General features: G+C 32.8%; 3 protein-coding genes across 4 annotated transcripts in view; all 3 read left to right on the top strand.

Annotated features, from left to right (window-relative positions):
- Positions 1-831: 831 nt before the first annotated feature.
- Positions 832-18211, top strand: LOC110100386 (probable lipid-A-disaccharide synthase, mitochondrial). Of its 2 annotated transcripts, none has more exons than XM_020827867.2 (8): positions 832-1133; positions 7502-7601; positions 7697-7802; positions 7904-8124; positions 13046-13124; positions 16184-16422; positions 16733-16959; positions 17710-18211. In XM_020827867.2, exons 1-8 carry the CDS (start codon positions 898-900, stop codon positions 17867-17869), a joined length of 1368 nt encoding a protein of 455 aa, XP_020683526.2. In that variant the 5' UTR covers positions 832-897; the 3' UTR covers positions 17870-18211. The 2 variants fall into 2 exon arrangements, with proteins under 2 accessions (XP_020683526.2, XP_020683533.2); XM_020827874.2 differs by lacking the exon at positions 832-1133 and adding an exon at positions 1885-2143.
- A 3625-nt stretch (positions 18212-21836) lies between these two features.
- On the top strand, positions 21837-22448 carry LOC110100375 (50S ribosomal protein L10, chloroplastic-like). The gene has a single exon (XM_028692920.1). It carries the CDS (start codon positions 21837-21839, stop codon positions 22446-22448), a length of 612 nt encoding a protein of 203 aa, XP_028548753.1.
- Positions 22361-23964, top strand: part of LOC110100368 (glucan endo-1,3-beta-glucosidase 3) — a 23228-nt gene continuing 21624 nt past the window's right edge. The window contains exon 1 of the mRNA XM_020827825.2: positions 22361-22456. The gene's annotated coding sequence lies outside the window, so the exon portion shown is untranslated. The remainder of the gene's footprint in view (positions 22457-23964) is intronic.

Below are 23964 nucleotides of genomic sequence, written 5' to 3'. Positions count from 1 at the left end.
ATCATAAGTGATCATAACCAACCTCAAATGACCTCCACCCAAACCCTTTTACTTATTTTTAAAAACTTCATGAATTAATTAAAGGACCAAACAAAATTTGAAGCTTGTATGTTTATACTTAAATAGAGTAACTCCAAGATACAAATCCAATGAGCATAATATTATTTCATTTTAGCATAATTAAGTACTCAAATGCTGGATAAATAATCTATAATCGTAGTGATCAATATGGATTGTTCGATGAGATATTATTAATTATGGCAAAATTTATCATTGTTCCCCTCTCAAAAAGGTTACAATTAAGGCCTCAACTTTCGACGTGAAGTGGATTACGAAGTTGATAAAGCTAAAGAATCATATGCATTTATCATCAATTGCTGATGATGACCACCATCAATTATTGTCACGCAAGAATCACACGACTCTTGTCATCCGATTATTATGATCTGACTACCAACCCCTACTATTGTTATCGTATTTCAACTATATATCAGTGAACACTAATTTTTATGATTACTATGACAGATTCTTATATCTACAAATATATAACAGATCATTGCAATTATTCCATACCATTTAAATTTTTATATTTTTTATTTTTTTGTCCACATATAAAATTTTAATATTTTTTTATAACTTTTATCTTAGATATTAATCTTTCTATCAAGTTAAAATATTAAACTATGGACCATCATAAATCTTTTAGTAGACAACAAAATTTAAAGAATCTAACTAGAATTCAATAAGTAGAACTCAAGCTATGCTAATGGTAACCCTTGTTAAACCACAATAGTTCACACTACTCATGAAGAATATGATGTTTTTAAAAGCCAACCGGCTGCTTATATAACGAACTGATGAAGAAAGGGCGCCAACACCTAAAATATTCCAGCGAAAATGCGGCGAGCGTCGGTTCGCGCGGTCGCGGTCACCGCAAGCTTCTGGCAGAGGAGCGCCAAGGCGAGAGATTTGTCGACCTGCAGCAGAAGAGTCCTCGATATGGCATCTCGGGATGGCGAGCTTAGGGTCTTCATAGTTGCCGGCGAGGTCTCGGGTGATTCCATTGCTTCTCGCCTCATGGCTTCCATCAAGAAGATTTCCCCATATCCTGTCCGTTTTTCTGGAGTCGGAGGGTCAGTTCGTGAATCGATGCTGTTTCCTTGTATGCTTATGTAGCGATGTTCTATCTGGCCGTTCTAGGTTTTATTTATATATTTATTTACTGAGATACGAGCTGTAGGAGTTTTTTTTGGTCAGTTCTCAATTATTAATTATGGCAAAATTTATCATTGTTCCCCTCTCAAAAAGGTTACAATTAAGGCCTCAACTTTCGACGTGAAGTGGATTACGAAGTTGATAAAGCTAAAGAATCATATGCATTTATCATCAATTGCTGATGATGACCACCATCAATTATTGTCACGCAAGAATCACACGACTCTTGTCATCCGATTATTATGATATGACTACCAATCCCTACTATTGTTATCGTATTTCAACTATGTATCAGTGAACACTAATTTTTATGATTACCATGACAGATTCTTATATCTACAAATATATAACAGATTATTGCAATTATTCCATACCATTTAATTTTTTATATTTTTTATTTTTTTTTCCACATATAAAAAATTAATATTTTTTTATAACTTTTATCTTAGATATTAATCTTTCTATTAAGCTAAGATATTAAACTATGGACGATCATAAATCTTTTAGTAGACAACAAAATTTAAAGAATCTAACTAGAATTCAATAAGTAGAGCTCAAGCTATGCTAATGGCAACCCTTGTTAAACCACAATAGTTCACACTACTGATGAAGAATATGATGTTTTTAAAAGCCAACCGGCTGCTTATATAACGAACTGATGAAGAAAGGGCGCCAACACCTAAAATATTCCAGCGAAAATGCGGCGAGCGTCGGTTCGCGCGGTCACCGCAAACTTCTGGCAGAGGAGTGCCAAGGCGAGAGATTTGTCGACCTGCAGCAGAAGAGTCATCGATATGGCATCTCGGGATGGCGAGCTTAGGGTCTTCATAGTTGCCGGCGAGGTCTCTGGTGATTCCATTGCTTCTCGCCTCATGGCTTCCATCAAGAGGATTTCCCCTTATCCTGTCCGTTTTTCTGGAGTCGGAGGGTCAGTTCGTGAACCGATGCTGTTTCCTTGTATGCTTATGTAGCGGTGTTCTATCTGGCCGTTCTAGGTTTTATTTATATATTTATTTACTGAGATACGAGCTATAGGAGTTTTCTTTGGTCAGTTCTCAAATTGATACTCATTTATTTGCTCTTTCAGGTCAAATTACTATAAAAAAATAAAATAAAATTCCAGTAATGCTGGATTAGTGGACAAATTTACATTAGAAATATTGATTGTGATGGGTATAGATATAACCCTATCTTAGAGCAAGTGTTTTGACACCATGAAGCTTCGATTTGTCAACCTGCAATCCCAAAAGGAAGGTGTTAGGAACTCATTCCTAATAAAGCAATTCAAGATTGGTTAAGCTCAAAAAATAGAAAATAGAAATTAAATACGGGAAGGGAACTTCATTCAATTTTCTTATATTTTCATTCTCCCCAAACTAGGGTTTTTGTATAATACAAATGCTTATATGAAGCTAATTACTCTACTAATTAACCCATTGTTAACCATTAAGCTAAATACAAGTGAATTCACATCATTACTCCTCTCACAACAACAATGCCATCAATGTCGAACTTCTAAGTTGCTTTAATGGGGGTGGCAACCATACATTCAAACACAAGCAATTTGTGCTTGTGCATTATGGAGGTCGCAAAATAAAATGCATATAGTCGGCCACTTGAGGAACTCGATTATGGTTGTCGGTTGGCTTGACCTATCCATGATGAGCCTTGGATCCAAGTTCTTGATGTGCTCTTAAGATGGAGTTGATGAAAGGCATTACTTGTGATAATGTAGAGGTTCATATATGAGAATATAATATAATATGGGGTTGGTGTGCGGAAGGCCAGATGTAGGAATATAATACAATATGGGGTTGGTGGAGTTTTGCACAGTTGATGATGGATTAAGAAGTTTAATAATTTACCAATTTTGTGATGTAGTACAAATCAGGAAGATATAATGGACAAACTCTCGATGAAAGCACAAATATATAAACTCGATCCTAATAGAGTAATTTGAGCTTTCTAAAGCCCCCAAAATAGATAATAAAATACAAATCAGATATAAGAAGGGGTATTCATTCATTATTCTCATATCATCATTCTCCTCAAATGGGTGTATCTATAGAATTTTATGCCAATCTTAAGCTAATTACTCTACTGATTAACCTATTGTTAACCACCAAACTAATTACAAGCGGATTCACATAAGAAGGAATGGTCATTATGTTAACTTATAAAGTTCATTCTAGATTATTGTCCTTGGCCTAGTAATCTCATATGTACAAAGTTACCTTACATCATTAATAGTTTTGTCTCCTATGTTAATTTTTGAGTAGAAACCTTTACTACCATATAGTTTAAGCTCAACCAATTTCTTTTAGGATTTGTTTGGGACTTCATTGATTCGAACAACAACATCAAGCCTTTATTCCACTACGTGAGGTCGACTACATGAACATTTTTTATTCATTGGGTCCTATTAAGAGTCAAATTCTCATTTAAATACAATTAAAAAAATATAGAATTATCTAACCAAGTTTTTTTAGGTTTACATATACTTTTTTAATATAGGTCGGATTTAATACATCTACTCTCCTAATCGGGTCATCGGAAGGCTGACACTTTATGTGATCAAACCATTTTAGGCGGCTCTCTCTAATCTTATCTTCCATTAGAGCTCCTCCAACCTTTTCACATATATATTTGTTTTGCAGTCTATCTCTAAGTGTAAGGCCACTCATCCACCTAAGCATCCTCATCTTTGTAAAAATTAACTTAATTTTATGCCTCTATTTGAATGCCCAACATTCAGCGCCATAAAGCATTGCAAGTCTCACCACCATCTTATAAATTTTTTCCTTAAGTTTGAGAGGTACATTTCTATCACACAACATACCCGATGCATTCTTCCACTTCAATCATCCAACTTGAATTCTATTAATAATATCCTCATCTATTTCACAATTGCTTTGGACAATAGACCAGAGATATCTAAAACATGCACTCTTTCTAATGACTTTATCACCCAATATCACACTCCCACCACTAGATATATTACTACTTAAATCACAACCCATGTGTTTGGTTTTAGATATGCTCAAACAAAAACATTTAGACTCTAAGGTTGACCTCCATATTTCAAGTTTTCCTTCAACTCCCTCTCTAGTCATATCAACAAGAAGAATATCATCAGCAAAAAGTATACACCAGGGTAGATTATCATGCAAATGTCTATTGAGAACATTCATGACAAAAGCAAAAAGATATGGCTTACAGCTGATCCTTGATTTAATCTAATTGAAATAGGAAAAATACTTGGTCAAGCCATATTGTATTTGAATACAAGTAACAACTCATGCATACATATCCTTAATTACTTGAATATAAGCATTATTAACTCCTTTCTTTTCTATAAATCTTCCAGCAACAATGACAATAACATCAAGCCTTTATCCCACTATGTGGGGCCGGCTACATGAATCCTTTTTCTCCATAGTGTTTTATTAAGAGTGAAATTCTCATTTAAATCTAACAAAAAAAAAAAAACATTATTAACTTCTTTCTTTTCTAGAACTCTTCCTTGGAAAAACATTTCGTTTTAAATGTCCTATGCAAAATCACTCGAGGGATAAAATGCCTTCAAATTTGCATTGAGATGAATATTCTGGACCCAATGCAAATCTAATCATATTTTGTCCTTTCTGAAATGAGTTTTCCTCAAGTTCGTCTGATAAAAAAAAAATTTCAATTATATAGTTGTTTTTTTTAAAACATATCATTCATTAGTTTTTTACTTTTGTGCTAAATACATAGCAAAAAAAGTTATCTTATTCTTGCAACCCCTTTACAGTTACAGGGACTTGGCTAACACACTTTTGCAGAGAGAAATTCATATGTATAAATGTTGTTTAAACTAGTCTAGATTTTATCACATCATAGCATGTCGTAACATTATCAAATTATGTTTAAGCTTATTCGGTCCTTCATCAAATTCGTTTTTGACCAACTTAATTTTTTTACTTAATATTGCCTAAGCCTATTAGACATGCTTTGCACGAAAAAGTCATATGTTGGATATCTTTTTTTTAGAGATTTAGATATAGAGAAAAGGACTAAAATGGTCCTCAACTCTTTTGAGGGATCAATTTGGTCAATCAACTCCTTAAAAAATGACCTTTTTAGTCATAACATTGAATTTTGGGTTTAATGATGTTAAATCAAAGAGTATTTTAGTCTTTTTTTAATTAAATTATTTATTAAATATAAATTTTAAGTAATAGTAATTTTCTTAAAAAAAAATATTAAACAATTCTTTAATAAAAAAATATTAATAATTGTAGTTTTAATTTAAAAAATTATTAATAGTTCTATTTTTAATTTAGGATCATTATAAACTAGAATTATTAATATTTTTTTATTAAAGAAATATTTAATAAATTTTTTAAAAATTACTATTACTTGAAAATTATATTTAATAAATAATTTAATTATAAAATGACCAAAATACCCCTTGGCTTAATACCATTAATCTCAAAATATGAGTTAGGACAAAAAATGCATCTTTTTAAGGAGTTGAGTTGGTCCCTCAACAAAGTTGGGGACCATTTTGATCTCTCACAAAGAGTTGATGGACCATTTTGATTCTTTTCTCTTTAGATATATATTAGATATTTATTGAGATTCAAAATAATTATTGGGATATTGCATTGGGCTGATTAACAAATATTTTCAATGAAATTTCGAAAGCTAATAATAGGGTGTTAAATTATTACAAAATAAGTATTTTGATATCAATATTTAAGAATAGATGAGATGCTCAATATTATGCTGACTATATAGAAATAAACTATTTAGTCATATTATGAAGCTATAAGAGAGAGTAATCAAACATAATCTTACAAAAATTATGTTAGTTTGAGATAATCAAATTTGTTTAGTGCTAGGAAGATTTAGTAGGTACGCAATCTTAGTTTTAAGACAATTAATGAAAATGTATAAAGAACAGATAAATAATTACCATATAATTTTTAATCCTAAGAAGATAATGATCGAGTACTATGCAGATTGATTTTATGCACATTAAAGAAAAAATGTGCATGCTAAAGTTATGCTGAAGTCATTACATATACATGCAATAAAGCATTGACCGCTATTAGAAGTAGTTGTGAACTAATTGAATAAATTACTTCAAGGATTAATATTGAGTCTATATAACTTTGTATTAATTATAGAGAGGTGCTTTGGTGCATTATTTTTGCAAAGGGCTTGGTGTTTATTGATGATATTAAATAAGTGAAAATTTTGAACAATAAAAAAAATATTTAAAAGGCATAAGACTTAGAGTTAGTGTAATAAAGTTGAATATATGATATGTTATTTTATTGGGTGTGATATTAATAATTGTTGAGTTTTACATTTGAAGATAATTGATCCCTAAATGTGATATGGTAAGTGTGTTTGATGTATTATATAGAAATATGGTAATGAAGAGGGTTAAGTTTTTTTTAGAGTTAATGTTAATGGTTAAAATAGAAAAGTGCCTCAAGAATGCTATATGATAAGAGAATACATTGGAGACATAAAGGTAAATTTAATAAATTTGCAATTAAGCCATTGACGTTTATGTATTTGAGGGATGGACATTCAAATATTCATTTATAGCTAAGTTGAGTTTGATAAAAATGAGAATATTAAGATGAATTTGTGAAAAAACGTTAGTTGAACATTATATTAGATTTTTATAGTTTGGGTAGGTATAATGAATTGTAGAAATTGCGACATATAGAGGAAACAATTGCCATAGTTTTAAGAAGGTGAAGTAATAGACCCGACTGATATGGATGGAAGTTGTTTAAATGGATTTTTGGAGAATATGTTCAATCCCTCAAACAACATTTAATATGAACAAATGAAAAGAGAAAATGACTAAAATGGTCCCTTGATTTTTTATGAAGGACCAAAATTATCCCCAACTATATTAAATGATCATTTTGGTCCTTAAACTTCTTATAGAAGAATCAAAATAATCCCATCATGTGACTATTTTGATTTCTTTTTAAAGACTTGAGGGACCAAAATTATTATTTAATATAATAGGAGATTATTTTGGTTCTTTGTAAATAGTAAGGGGATTATTTTGGTTTTTTTCTCAAATGAAAAATGTGAAGTCATAATATCAACCCTAACTTCTTGGGATATGATGCATACGTATTTTTATTATTTATTCTTTAAAACATACCCGCTTTGTGGAACTCAGTTTCATCATTTCTAATTGTAGTATGTGATGCTGTAAAACTAGGCATAAATTTGACTAAGTTTTATTGAGAACTCGTTGCTTTGTCAGAGCTTTAATGTACCACGAGGGCCTTCAGTCTCTCTTTCCCATGGAAGACATTTCAGTCATGGGGATCTTTGAATTGCTGCCATACTTAAACAAGATAAGGGTGAATTGTGCTTCATGTAATTCGTCAGTTCTAATATAACCTAATCGTCTATTATTATCAAACATTTTCTTTTAGAAGGGAATTTGCTTTGGCAGATAAAGTTAAAAGAAACCATTGAAGCAGCTTTACTGTTCCAGCCTCATGTTGTGGTGACAGTTGATTCAAAGGGATTCTCTTTTCGTTTGTTGAAGCACCTAAAAGGTTATTGAATATTTCTCCAGGTCCTTATTCATTTCTTTTTTAAAGATCTAACATATTTCTTCTTAGCTTGTAAATTTAACATCACGGCAATCTATTTGCAGTTAGACATACTAAGGAAGATCAGTGTCCTATATGTGTCCATTATGTTGCACCATCATTTTGGGCATGGAAAGGAGGTGAACGAAGACTAGGAAAACTATCTGAATTTGTTGACCATTTGCTATGCATACTTCCGTTTGAAGAAGAAATTTGCAGATTAAATGGATTAGCTGCATCATATGTTGGTCACCCCTTGTTGGAAGATGCTTTTTGCTTGAACAAGGTGGGCACATCTTTCCTCATTTAATTGCGGAAGATTGTTCAAAAATATATTATTTTTTCTCATCATGCTTATGTAAATATTCCTTTGATATTGTTTTGTGTTGTATTATTTTTAATGCCAACATTTGCTTTTTATGAATGTTTGCTTTGAAAACTTGCCTCTTGGAACATGTATACTCTATGACACGTATTGAGATTGCTGATTGCCGTACAACTTCATCTCTTCCTACAATGATAAAGCTAACTCAAGTTGATAGTATGAAATGCCACTCTCTCATATAGTCATATGTAATTGTTCTTAAGCAGTGAGCCATACCATCAGCATCTGCTCGAACAGATATTTAATATCTTGTAATTTGCCAATGATCTATTTTTAGGAAGTAATATCTCATTAGGAAGAGTTTTTTTTTATCCTTGAATCAACTTTGTTAACTTACCTTTACATTTCATTTAACTATGAAGTATTTATTTCAGGGCAATTTTTAATTCAATAACCAATAATCTTTAGTAAATGAGATTTCACTCTAGAATATGAGTCTTTATAAGTGACACTATAATAATTACATTTAAATGTAATATTTTCTTCATTTTGAGAACATTTTCTCATCTTAATTACATGATCCACAAAAGCTTATTGACTCTAAACTTCACTGCTTTCAAAACTATCACCATTAGAGCTCATCATCCTTTTATAGAATATTCCACAATTAGCATAAAATCTTGAATTTAAATTATTATATCATTGAAAATTCAATGGGGAAGAATTCATGCAATTCAAAAAACAATGATTAAAAAAAAAGAAATTGCAGCTAAATTTTTTTGCTACTAATTTTCCTCTTTTTTCCCTTCCTTATTGTTTTTGCTTCCTAGTTGAATTGAATTTTTAATCAAAGGTCCATATGGGGAGAAATGTCTCTTATACTATTTTGAATATGAAACCGATTAAAAAGAAGTTCCTTGTACGGAGAGAAATGTTTCTTATACTATTTTGAATATAAAACCAACAAAAAGAAGTTCCTTATATAGGGAGAAATGTCTCTTATTGTAGATGCATTATGAACTATGAGGAAAAGGTGTCCCAATTTCGAAATCCTAGTCTTGAGCTTTGGCATCAAGAGAGGAGACGATATGTAAAAAAAAAAGGAGACAATAATGCTATCAAGAATCAAATATCGATGTTGTGTCGAGTGTTTGGCATTGATGTTGAGAGAGAGTCAGCCATTGAAGTTAAGACAATGTTGGAGGTTGTCGTTGAGATGTCGAGCTATTAAGATGGTGTGTCTGTGTGATTGTAATTGGAGAAATTATCGGTGATGTCGAGTCATCATTTGTCGAAGTTAAACCCCTAGCCATGAGAGAAATGTTTGGGATGCAGGCAAATGCTTCTTTTTTATTGTGGAGATAAATTAAAGGAAATAACTTTTTATGTTTTAGTTAATAAAATTTTGAAAAATAATATATTAGATTTAAAAATAGTTTTTAATAAAATATTTATGATACATGTATCCAAATTATTATTGTTATTTTAATTGAACACATTTTTATTATGTTCGATATATTTTGGAGGCATGCCAGATGTGTGTGTTTGATAAGTGTCAAACACTACATACCTCCTTAGGGAGGAGTGTCACTGCATCATAGTGCACAACCTAACTTGTGGCTATTAACATGATTATTTAGAGAGCTTATCTAATCCCATGCATGCATTGTAATGTTTTCATTATGCAAAAGGCATTATTATTTTGTAATCGAGCCAATAGCCACACCGTTTATGTATGTTGTTCCATTCTTATTGATGTGAATTTTTTGCTTGAACTTTTAGTGACTTCAGCTACAATTAAGCTGTGATTTTGCATGATTGCTTGATCTAGGAAATTCAGAGTAATCGAATTTGGGAAGATAAATACCAAAATCGGAGACATGTAGTAATACTTTTGGATTAATAAGATTTTTCATTTTATTTGATCTTGTTTGCTTGATTGGATGTTGATTATTTCAAATGTCGTGTTATAGTTACTATTTATTTTTTGGGAAGTCATTTTTTTGTATTTTTGTGAAGCTTTCATTTCTAGGTCTGGTGATTTCTTACGTGCTGTATTTTACATAATTGAATATTGGAGCAATGATTGGTTTGTTTAATTGGCTACAATTGGTTTTTCAATTGAAATGTGGGTTTTTGTGGTTTTAAATTTCTTTCTCTGTTTGATTTGGATGATTATAAATTATTTGTTTAGCTTGGATTTCACATATTTTGGGTTTACATTAAAATAGATTGAGTTCTTATTTTGATTGGTGGTTTCTGAACGAATTTCAAGCCCGAATTATATGATTTCGTACATTGCATCATGTAGTTCTATTAGACATAGAAACTCTAAGGCGTTCTGGATCACTCAAGTTCATTTTTAGGTGTTTACATTAGAAATTTAGGCTTATCATCAATATTATATTCAATTTTTAATAGAAATTTATATTCAAAAATAAAATTAGATTCAGATTCTGTTTGTAATTTAAGTTTAGATATGATCTTAGTTTCAATTTCAGTGTAAGTTTAGTTTACAATTGAGGTTTATATTAAGAATTGATCTTATGCTTGAATTTAAGTCCAAATTTGGATTTTGACTCTTGCTCAATTGTAAATTTTGGCTTATGAATACATTCTAATATAGGTATAGATAGACTAATATTGCAATTTCAAAGCATTTTCTCAATCTAATACATCATCAAAAGAATATTCATGCTTTACAATTCCTTAATTAGTTCAGATTGCTGGTGTACGATTCTTGTGTTATTAAAGTATGCTTGACAGGGTTTAGTGAAGTTAACGATTTCTCTGAGGGCTTTAATCACAGGTTCGGTTAGTCCTAGTAGAATGATTGTATTATGCTTAAATATTTAAATATTTGAATAAATATTTATATTATATTTTTGGTGAATTATGGCTTAATTCATTCCTAATCTCTTACTTAATTTGTTTAAATAAAATAGATAATGATAACAATAGTCTAGATGCAAATAATGCTTTGCTACACGATGTGTAAAATCTTGCATTCAACACACTATATTCATTTTGTTTGCAATGCTTAAATTATTCATGTAGTTGATTCTTATATTCTTCTAATGACAAAAATCACCATTTAAGCTCTTGTTTCATATCAACCCTTATTTATTTTATTCGCTTCCCACACTTCGTCAAAATAATAGAATATGTTTTATTAATTTTTTTTTAGCAATTTCAACTCTTTCGTAATCTAGCAAGTGACAACATTCAGAGAAAATTTCTTATTATAAATCCAACTTGAAAACTGCCTAAGGGTTTATCTCCTGTAGAAAGTAGGAATTTAATTCTAAATTTCCTGGTAGTTTTGTTATAGTTGTTTAGAATCATAACTTAACCAATCTTATTTAAATTTACATTAATTATTATTTTTTTTTATTGGCCTTATTTTTATGTCTTACTTTTAGTTCACATCATGATATAACCAGAAACTTTGATATCAAATCTAATGCAGAACATCTTAGGAGATCAGATTTCTCTAAGAAATTTTTATGTGATGCATATGAACACAAGCAAATGATCAAAATTTGTAGTCTACCAACTCTTAGTAAAAAAATTGCCTCATTTGATGCAAAGACAAAACGTACACAAAACTAACTCAAAAATAATATTTAAAGATCATCTGAATCTTAAATTTTACAAGAAATTTGAATCTGAAATAAAATAACCCAACAAAAAAGGTTCATATCACAACTGGAAATTAGATGACCAAATCTCAATTATGCGCACAAACTATAGTCTAAAAAAAGAAAATAAAGATGGAAATTAACACTTAAAGCAGAAAGTTATTGTAAAAAGTTATAACACACTGGAAAAATTCATATCCCCGTCATCACAAAGAAGCCATAATCAAAATTAGACCCATAATTGATAGTTACCAAAATCTGTTCCAAAACATCAAGCTAAAATTGAACTTTAAAACAAACAATGTGCATGCTACTGTAAAGCTAAATGACTGACAATGCACTGTCCTCAACAGAGGTAAGTTGGGATTCTACTATAGTTTAGTTCATGTATATATGGCAAACATACAGCAGGCAGACATCAATTAAGCACTTGAATCGCAACGAACAAAGACTTCCAAATTGTTTATCACCCCCAAACGGAAGGCAAAAGAGTGTGTGGAAAGACAAGGCAACAACAACAACCGACAAAGCGTTGATCCATCTAGTCCAAATCAACGTAATCTTCAGAGGACCAGCTCAGCCACAGCGCAAAAATCAATAATCTTATGAGTAGTGGATGTTGAGGACTGCAGGCTTCATAGTTGTAGTGCGATCGGCAGAAGTAGAAAAGGAAAGAACTAAAACATGCAGGGATTCAATACCAGCAGGAAAGGCAACATGATGGCTAACGGTACCTCTTGAATGCATAAAAAGGGTCTAGCTTGTTAGCTGCCCCTCTATTTTTTGAAGTAGATGGAGACAAATAGCATAGAAAAATACGTAAGCTGAAATAGGAGCTTACAACTAAACCAAACAAAACCAGCACAGATTTTAGAAAACAATACTCATTATTAGTAAGATCAGCATAGGCATGTTAATAATGAAATGAATTAGAAAACAACAAACTAAGAAATAAAATAACTAAAATAACATCAAAACTCAACATGAGAATGCACTTTCCTCAACATTCAAATCATGCGTTTCTAATTCCCATTATGGAGTGGTACCAGAAAGTTTCCGGTTTAAGTTCCCACGTTGTCAAAATTCTATTTAGCTTTTTTGTAGGTTTCCATTCACATTGGATTCAGCCCTAGTTTGTCTCTTGTTTTTTTTTTTTTTCATTTATGTATCTAAATAGATACTTTATAAGAAGTCATTTAAGCAATTCTGTGGTGCACATCTCTTAAGCTACTGTTCTGCAGGAACTTGATTCACCATCGTATAATTGGAGATTCCAAGGAAATGGTGATGCTTTTCGACAACAACATGGGATTCCTCCTGGTAACATCATATTATTTCATATAAAGTTGAAAAAAAAAAAAAACTGCACTGCCATTTTTGTGGTTTAATTTAGAGGTTATTGCTTATACTAGTTTTGAAAAGTGGCACAAAGTTGTTATGACACTAGAAATTTTTATACTTGATTGATGATATCATGGTTGTTTTTTCTTTGTGACATACATGTGGATGGGCACGTATGCATGCAAATGTGGATTGCAGTGGTTTATGAGCTTATATTTACATATGTGGGCTGCTGCTCTTCACTTCCAAATAAGCGGTTAAGTCCTCTTCAGAAAAACAAAATGTATATCTCATATAGCACTCAACAAGAACAAATTGAAAATGAGGATTTCTAAAACCAACCCAGATGGTTGGGGTTAGGTTACACTGAGGATGATGATTTACTTGGGGCCTTGTGGGTTGTTAGGTTTGCTGGAAAAAGAATGTAATGTATTTGAAATGTTTTGGAGTTATTTGAACAAAGGTAAAATAAATCCTGATTATTATTATTTTTTGTTTGGCTTGAAGTAAAATGATTGTAGTGTAAAGCTAAAAAGTAGTGGTGGTCGGCGGTTGCTAATGGTGGCAGGGGCGGTGGCTAATGGCGGGGGTCGATAGTGGCGGCAAGCGACAACGGGTGGTGGCGGTTAGCAGTCGGTAGTGCCTGGTGCTGCAGGTGTCAGAAGTCGGCAAAGGTTGCGGGTGGAGGTAGTGGCTTTGAATTTATAGTGTATTTGGAAATCACTCAAATCTACCAACTTCCAAATACAGGACCTAACATCGAGCCGAAAAAATGAGAGGTTCAAAGTTCAACGGTTCGACCGGGGTTGAACCAGATGACATAATAAATTTTATAATAATTTAAATAAAAAATAAATAATATAATGATTATACAGTGATATAAATTTCTGACTAAAAATAAATTTAATTTAAATATAAACTTATAAATTATTATTAATTTATATTATATTAAAATTTATGATCATAAATTATATTATAATTTTGCATCTATAAATCATTCATGTTAAATTATTTATAATTGAAATAAATAGATAATAATTAATTTTTAATGATATATATTTAAAAAATTAAAAATAAAATAGATAAACACTTAAATAAAATTAACCAAAAAATAAATATTATTCTCATTATTAAAAACTAATTAAAAAATATGTTTAAAATATGTAATGTATGTGTTTTGAAGTAGAAAATTTTAACTAAGTTATTTACTCGCTCATCATTTGAGAGCTTTATTTTATTTTATTTATATAGTTTTTCTTATTTTCATGTATTAAGAGCTCAAATGGGATGATGGGATCATGTAGGTGTATTTGTCGATGCTTAGTTAGTAAATAATAATTACAAAAATTTAGGCTCATTATTAAAAGAAAAACATGTTACATTTAAATTAAATTATTAAGTTTAACATTTAATTAAATATTTTATATTAAATCAATTTATTTAATTAGGATATCAATTGAACATGGTTTCTAAAATCGGACCGGACAGGCCGGTTCGATCGGTTCTCATGAAATACTGACCCAACATCAAACCGGTGAGAACCGGTTTGAACCAAACTGTCGATTCAACGGCTAACCGTTGAACCGGTCCCAAATTTTAAGTAGTCGGTTCAATTCATACTCTATTTAAATAATTTAATTTAATATAAAATATTTAATTAAATATTAAATTAATTTAAATATAACACATTTTATTTAATAATAAGCCAAAAATTTTATAATAATTATGTATTAATTAACACCAACATCATACTCACATGATCCCACCATCCTGTGTGAGTTCTTAACTAATGAAAAAAGAAAGCATATAAAACACAAGACAAGCTCTCTATAAGTTGTGCGGACTAACACAAGTTAAAGATTATCGTTTAAAACATATACATTTATTTTTATTAAAGCAATTTTTATAAATAAGAAGAATATTTTTTATTTAATTATATATTAAAATTTTATCATATTTTATATTTTATTTTTTAGATATACATTATTAAAATTAATTGTTTTATATATTTATTAATTTTAAATAATCTAACATATAGAATTTATGGATGTAAAATTCTAATGTGAATTTATATATAATTTGGTTCTAAATTTAATCTAAATATCATAACATAAATACGATAGTTATAAATAATTTATATGAAATTAATAATAATTAGTAATAATTTATATTAAATTTATAAGTTTATAATTTATATATAAAAATTTATTTTTAGTCATAAATTTATATCATTAATAATTGGTTAATACCCCATCATTTATTTTTATTTAAATAATTATAATATTTATTATGTCATTCGGTTCAACCCCAATCAAACCATTGAACCTCCCATATTTCTAGTTAGACGTTAGGTTCGTTTTTCACAACCATGATTGAACCAGCTGGTTCTTAAAAGCCAGAACAGGTTCAATGGTTGGCCAATTTGGAATTCATCGATTTCATGTTAGGCCAGTTTTTTAGACGAACTGACCCGGCCACATGACCGGTTCTTGGTCATGTGTGTATGTTTGTTGGTGCTTAGTTGATAAATAATTATTACAAAAATTTAGGCTCAATGTAAAATTAAATAAGTTACATTTAAATTAAATATATATATTAAATTAATTTATTTAATTAGGATATCAATTTAATTGACTGGTTCTTAAAAATCGGGACCGATTCAATGGTTGGTCGGTTGAATTGTTAGTTCAACTTGGTTCACACTGGTTAGATGTTGGACCAGTTTTTAAGACGTTTCGAAACTGCTACATGATTGGTTCATGGTTGAACTGGTCGAACTGGGAGGTTCGGTCCGGTTTTCAAAATCATGCTCAAAACCTATGCATTTGGAATACTTTACACTCATTTTACTTCAAACCAAACAGCCCTATAATGAAATTTAGAGTTCTACTAAATGAGAGTGAGAACCTGTTGCAATATGGTGCTTGTGATTTCTCCTAACTGATGTGTCTCAATTCTTTACTTGTTTTTTAGATGGCCTTAGATAATGCAAGTGCTATTGATAGATTTCCACTTGATTGACATAATTTTAATTTCAGGAAACACGGTTATCACTTTACTTCCTGGAAGCAGGCTGCAAGAGGTTAAGCGTATGCTACCAATATTTTCACAAACTATGGAATTATTAAATGGCTCTTTTACTGGATTGTCTGCAATTATTCTTGTTGCCCCTCAACAGCATGTGGCATCTCACATTGAAAGAGTGATTCGTTCTTGGTCTTTATCAGCCACATTGATTCCTGGGGTGTCCCTTCAACAAAGATATGATGCATTCAGTGTATGCTTATATGTACTATTAGCATTGACAAGAGCCTTTTTTCTTCTTCTTCTATTCTATTTGTTCGTAGAAACCTTGCTTTTACTTATTTTGGATGCCTTTTCTTGTTTAAAAACAATGCTGTTGCAACTTTGAATTACAACAATGCCTTTTGAAATAGATTCTAAGGAATTCATTCTTTTAAACATCTCAATAATGTCATTAACACTAAGTTCCTTTGATATAAGTTTTTATAGAGTATTAGCACATTTCTAATATTTACCCGCATCACATTGCGTAAATTATTTTAATTTTGAATTTATGCTTACAGGCAAGTAGTGCTGCACTATGCACGTCTGGTTCTGCTGTAATGGAGCTGCAACTTGCAGGACTTCCCTCTGTTGTTGCATATCGAGCCCATTTTTTGACTGAGTGGCTGATTCAGCACAGGACCAAGCTCCAGTTTATTTCTCTTCCTAATATTCTTTTGGATTCAGAGGCTATTCCTGAGGTTTTGTTTCGCTCTTGTACATACAAGAACCTGGCAGCAACTCTCAGGTAACATTGCTGATATTACGCCTTGGCTTTAATTCCTCTTTCTTCTTACACTAATTGGTGTCAGTTGGGCGTTCAAAGATATGGAAATCTTGAAATATATTAATGAAAAATTATTAATTTAAGAAATATGGATTGAGGGAGGGAGGGAAATGTTTTCATATCGATGCTCTTTAATGAACTCAGTGGTTAGCATTTCTTTTTGAGTGTTTCTATTTAACCAAGGTCTTGTTGCGTGGCCCTCTGCTTTGTTAGTAAATAGTGCTACATTCAAATGGATCAGATTGATTTTGTTTCTATAAGTGTATTTAGGTGTGCTAAATATAATTTTTATAACTTTTCTGTGCAATGTTTAATAGATTGTTAGTAAATAGTGCTACATTCAAATGGATTAGATTGATTTTGTTTCTATAAGTGTATTTAGGTATGCTAAATATAATTTTTATAACTTTTCTGTGCAATGTTTAATAGATGCAGCTGCTCTCTTTGAAATACTCATCTTTTTCCCTTTTGCTAAACTTGACTGCAACATTGCTGGTAAATACAAGAAGCAACTAATGCTTTGTTTTGGATGGCTTTCTTGTTGCTTCTTGAAACAGATTTCTAGTACAAATATTTTAATTTTTATATTGAAAAACTGTTTTAAAAAGCAACAAGAAAATTGTCCCAAACGAAACCTAAAACTTAACAAATTCAGACTGCTGAAATTTTTTGGTATATTTAGTAACTATTGTCCATTTTGTAAACTTGCAGCAAAATTATTCTTGACGAAGATGCTAGAGTGAAACAGATCGATGCAGCTGAGAGAGTTTTTAGACTACTCTGCCCTCAGGGTTTACATTCCATTACGGACAACTGCTGCCCCAGCATGAATGCTGCATCCGTTATACTGAATTTAGGAAAGAAGAAATGAGAGTTTAATGGAAGTCGAAATGAGATAGCTTTCTCTCAAAACTAATTTATATTTTGAATTTTCTTTTTCATAATATATTATAGTAAAGTAGAGATTGGTGGCTTTAGCAAGAAAAGTGAGTTTCTCAGCAGCTATGCGAGTTATGTTTTAAAACTTAGTGGCAGTTTTGCAGAAGTTACTCCAAACTCTTAGACTGAGACTACTCAGTTGAAGTGTATGATACTGTAGCCAGTTGGATCAAGATATATATAATCAGGCTTTCATCTAGAAGCCATTGTTGTACTTCAAAATATTATATATGTTTCTCTTTAATGAAAATGAAAGGTATATTGCAGTTGCTCTAATCCCTGTGTTTTTAGGAACTTGTATGTATAGTCATTCCATTGATCTGAAACTGCGTAGTTGTTCTTAGACTGAGACTACTCAGTTGAAGTGTATGATACTGTAGCCAGTTGGATCAAGATATATATAAAATCAGGCTTTCATCTAGTAGAAGCCATTGTTGTACTTCAAAATATTATGTATGTTTCTCTTTAATGAAAATGAAAGGTATATTGCAGTTGCTCTAATCCCAGTGTTTTTAGGAACTTGTATAGTCCTTCCATTGATCTGAAACTGCATAGTTGTTTATAGGACATGCATAGTTAACTTAGGCTTCGTTTGGAACGGCTTTTTCTATGCTTCTTAAAGAAGTTTTTTAGTATAAAAATTAAAATTTTTATATTAAAAAACTTTTTTAAGAAGCAATAAGAAAATCGTCACAAATGAAGCCTTAAACTCTTATATTCCTTTTATTTGGTGGAACATATCGTCAGACAAGCTCTCTGTAGCTGCATAGCTGGTGTCAAAATAAGGTTAAGGCACACATATCACTATACGTAAAGGTTGAGGCAAATCCATGGTCAAGAAGCTCAAGTTTACTTGTGCTTCGTTTGGGATGATTTTTTTACTGTTTTTTAAAGCTTTTTTTTTTATTAAAAAATTGTTTTAAGAAGCATAAAGAAAGCCGTCCCAAACGAAGCCTTATTCACCATATCAAATTTAACAGGAAAAAAATTTAGGTTAGGATCTTCAAACTCAAATTTAGTTAAATTGACTTTTGAAGTCATTTGATTTATCTTGAGATGAGTGTAATATCACAATTAATTAATTTGTAATATGTTACAATCAATTTAAAATAAATTTTATGATAAAAAATTGTCATGATTAAATTTAGGTGAGGATATTCTTACCCAAAATTTCTCCATATCAATACTTGTAATAACCGGTTCATCCGGCCGGTTCAACTGAACCGGCCGGCCCACCCTTTATACTTCGTTTGGGATGATTTTTTTACTGTTTTTTAAAGCTTTTTTTTTATTAAAAAATTATTTTAAGAATCATAAAGAAAGCCGTCCCAAACGAAGCCTTATTCACCATATCAAATTTAACAGGAAAAAAATTTAGGTTAGGATCTTCAAACTCAAATTTAGTTAAATTGACTTTTGAAGTCATTTGATTTATCTTGAGATGAGTGTAATATCACAATTAATTAATTTGTAATATGTTACAATCAAGTTAAAATAAATTTCATGATAAAAATTTGTCATGATTAAATTTAGGTGAGGATATTCTTACCCAAAATTTCTCCATATCAATACTGAATGGAAGAACAGGCATTTGCGCTTCATTTGCTTACATACATTCCTCATGGCAAACTTTGTTAAGAACTTAGTTTCTTGCTTCGAGCAACTAATGGGGACAGGGTATTGTCTAGATTTTTTTATTTATTGAATTTGTTTTGAAATTAGAAAAAATTTTGATGATTAATCATTTATTATATTTATGACATAGTAAGCTCAATGATTAGAAAATTAATTCATTATGATTAAATTAAAATTATAATATTCTAGCTCAAAATTTCTCTTGTTGTGTCATTGCATCGAGGTTGATGCTTGTTGTTGCCAATGTTGATGCTTGGACTGCTGCCAATGTAGCTGACTGGCTCTTATTGTAAGGTCGATACCCGCCCCTCACCAATATGGTTGATGAATGTTATTAATAACAAGGTTAACAATTGTCGTTGATAATAAGGCCAATGCCTGTCAATGCACCCTGATACGTGTCATCGCTAACAAAATTGATACCGGTGTTGCCTATAACATCGATAACCCATCATCACCAACAACAACGATGCCTATCATCATCATCAAGGTCAACAACCGCCGTTGCTAATGTTGGGGCTTCTTGCCATCGTTAGCATTACTAATCCTGCTGCCTATCAACTTTGATGTCCACAATCACCACAAAGGTCGACACTTGCTATCACCACCATTCACAACTCCTATCATCACACTAAGCATTCTTTCCCTTTTGGTTGAAGATTTTCTATCCTATAAGGAGAACAAACCACAAATCATGTCTTGATGAAAAGCTCATCACAACGCTCATTGTAATTCCACCATGAGATTATCTTCCATAGTTAATGTTTAGTACATTATATTAATGCCTTCTACCGTTGTGGTGAAGTTCATCATTTGCTATATTGATTGACACTAATAAAATTATTTCAGTTGAGCCATACATCATGATTTTTTTTTTCTTTCTTTGATTTTATATCTACAAAAACTCACATCTTTTATGAGTTGTTCTCAACTTATTTATCTATGCCTATGAGTGAAATTTTTGTACAATGTGAAGGTGAACTATTTCACGCTTGATCGTCAAGAATGTTAAAACTCAGCAATTCTTAAATATAATGCATTTTCGGTGAGCTGAAACTTGTGAGTGAATGGAGAGTGAAGAAAAGAGTGTAGATAAAGAAAGAATCTGTAAGGAGCTCAATAAAACTCTATGCATCTCAAACCAGCTTGGAATTCGCTAAATAAGCCAAAAGTCAAGGCAAAAAGTCCCAAACCATTCCTTAGTACCTCTTATTTATTGGATTCTAAGGGCTATCTTGAAAGGCTACACAAAAAGAAAAAGAAAAAATTACAAGCTACACAAATACCTACAATGCTATACTTACTTCTCTCGATGCATATCATCCTCAAATTGGTTGAAAGAGAGCGAGGTTGAAAGGACCTCGATGAGTGGTCTCTAGGAGAGTTCAACAATGCTAGGTAAGTTGGGACGAGTTTGTGGGCAAGCGTTGAGATGTGGGGACCTGCGACTAGCAGGCTTGCTAATGTTGGCGGTAACTTGTATGAGAGATCTCAGGCCACCTAAGAGGAAACATAGGCTAGTGAGATGTTGTTGTGGCAAGTGGGAGGCTTTGAATGGCCATGTCGAGATGAGCTTAGTGTTCCTTGAATAGACATTTCCCTATCATTAAACTTTGTGAACCTTGCTTTGGGAGAGAGCGGGTGGGCTGAGATGTCGATCCATGTATGCAGTAATACATGTTTATTATGTCAAATGAGTTATTGTTGTAGGTGTCCCTTGAGAGCGAGTATTTCTCTTATAACCCGTGAGTTACTTCATAAATACTTGCAAAGACATATGTGAGTTTATACTCTTGAGGGTGGAGGGTGGGGGAAAATCTTAGAGTGAATGTTGAGTTTTAAGGGCTATGGTGAGTCATGGGTCACGCAAGAGGGGGGAGGGACAAAGTTGCGAGGATCTCTAGTGTTGTGCGAAGATGGGTTTAGGGCATCTCCAATCGAACGGCATTCACATGTTTGCAACTTCGACGAGCGTCCATCCGATTGACAAATAAAAATATATTTTAAAGTTTTATCTCGGCTGTAAATAGATTGAAGTTTTTTTTTCAAAAGTATTGGTCACCTTCCCAGCATAGTTATAGGTTAGAAATGGATTGTAGATAAATTACTACTGTACTGTTAGTGCATCTTAAAGTGTAAAATAGGTCTTTTATTTGTTTTTTAGATGCCTTGGCCTTCTCTCCGTTCAGAATTGAATAGGACAGCGCTCTTGCACATCTTCGGATTACAACCCTAGGTGTAAGAAAACACTCCAAGAATACCCTATGCCGTCTCTGATATACTCCCTGCGGTCTTCCGGCGCCGCCGCTTCCTCTGCCGTTCCTTCTCTACGGGCAGCAATGCGCCGCATGCGGCGGGAGTCGGTGGAGCGTGAGCTCGAGGGCTGCCAAATGGTTGCCGGACTCTGGTGTCACAGCCTTACGGTTCGCCAGATCCAGTGCCTTCGTGGAGCGCTGCCGAAATCGGCAAAGCTCATCATAGCCAAAAATACCATGCTTGGAAAATCGACCGAGGGTACGTCCTGGGAATCCATCCGTTCCTGCGCACGCGGCATGAACGCATGGCTTTTCGTCCGCTCCGACGATGAAGTCGCCTCCGCCCTCAAGGCCTGCCGCGACTTCCAGCGCCAATGGAAGCTCGATCTCAACGATTTCACCGGCGCTGTCTTCCAGGGCCGCCTTTACGGCCCTCAGGACTTTGGTGTTCTTGAGACCACGCCTGCCAAAGCGGACTCCAATGCCTACTTGCTTGGCTCCCTCCACCTACCCGCAGCCTCACTTATAGGTCTCTTGCAGGCATCTCTGGAGGGTGTGTGTTCTGCTGATGCCGCTGCTCCCCCTGATGCTACAGCCGCGGCTGCTCCCGCATCTAATTAAAAACTGTAGTAAGTTTCTCAAGCTTTTTTACGTCTGAGTGATGTTTTAAACTTTTCACTCTTTCTTCTTAAATTCCGTGCCAGTGCTGTAATGCCCCGAAAGAGGGAGGAGGTAAAGAAATAGAGAATTCTTAAACAATTGGATGCATTTCTATCTACTGGTGTGGCATGAACATATTTGGTTAACTAAGATTTTAGGTAGAAGGGTGTATTTGAGATTCTTTGACTACATTTAAGATCATTTTGCATTTGAGTCATTTGGATTTTTAATGTTTGGGTAATAGCTTATGGGTCTATGTACTTATGGTGGTTGTAACGTGAATAGAATTTTAGCGTGCTATAGGAATTTTTCAAGCATATAAATGAAGCTTAGTTATATCATTTATGAATGTATTTACTGTGGGCAAGCTTGGGAATAATGGTTAATTTATCCCATCTTATCTTGAAGGCTGTATTTGTAACAACCCGAAAATATGAAAACGTATTTTAAAATAAAATTTTGAATTTCTGTTAGAACTTAAGCGCTTCAACGCTGTGCTTTGTAGCGCTTCAACATTAGGCTTGAGAGCACAATGGCGTTGGGTCAGAGTGTTGCGGCGCTAGGCCACTAACAGTATTTTGGTATATATTTTATTCTAAATCATAAGCATTAAATCACCCCAGTGCCGCCACCTTCCTCATTTGCTCTTGGCTTGTCATGGAAGAAGAGAGAGTGAGGAGAGAGAAAGTCAGTTTTGGTCATTTTCGTCCGTTGCTTGAGTTAGAAAATGATGGGGACATCAGATTTCGACACGTGTACCATCGCCGGAGATGCAGATCGACGGCGACGATTCAGAGCCTCTACTTCTGATTTATGTGCATTTTATTTTTATGATTGTATTTTCTGTTTTACTAGTTCGCCCCTGTGGGCATTGAGTCGTTTATGTAGCCTGGAAGGACATTTGTGTCTTTTTTCTTTTCTTTTCATTTCGGCCTATTTATATGAGGCCTTATGCATTGTATTGGATTATAATTTTTGGATGAATGAATTTTTTTTTTATGTTCTCTTTGTGAGTGCATGAAGATCTCTTGGTGAGTTCTTCCTTGAGATCTCTTAGTGAGTTCTCTAAGTAATTGCTAACCCTTGCATTTCTTTTCATCCATTTACTTTTCTCCCTCCCACAAGAAAGCTCCACATAAATTTCCCCATAGCTCCTGCCGCCGGCCCCTCAGGGCTTCCCGCCGCCGGCCAAGCTCACAACCTCCGGCCGCCCACCTTGCCGACGCCCCTTCCCATCCGGTCAATCCTTTCTCCACCCATTTCAAATTTGAAATTTGAAATTCAGATTTTTTGAATTATTTCCTAATTTGGAAATCCAAATTAGGAAAGTTTTCATGATTAAACTAATTTCAAATTAATCTAATTTGGAGTTTTAAAATCCCTTGCCACGTCATCAAACCAAGCTGGAAACTCCTTTTTCTCTTCCCCCAAATCCCTCTCTCTCTCTCTCTAGCCATCCCCCCCCCCCCCCCCCTCT

This window comes from Dendrobium catenatum, unplaced genomic scaffold, assembly GCF_001605985.2.
Source record: "Dendrobium catenatum unplaced genomic scaffold, ASM160598v2 fragScaff_scaffold_188, whole genome shotgun sequence".
Lineage (NCBI taxonomy): Eukaryota > Viridiplantae > Streptophyta > Magnoliopsida > Asparagales > Orchidaceae > Dendrobium > Dendrobium catenatum.
Note: the sequence above shows the minus strand (reverse complement) of the source record. Positions and strands in the feature narration are given on the sequence as shown.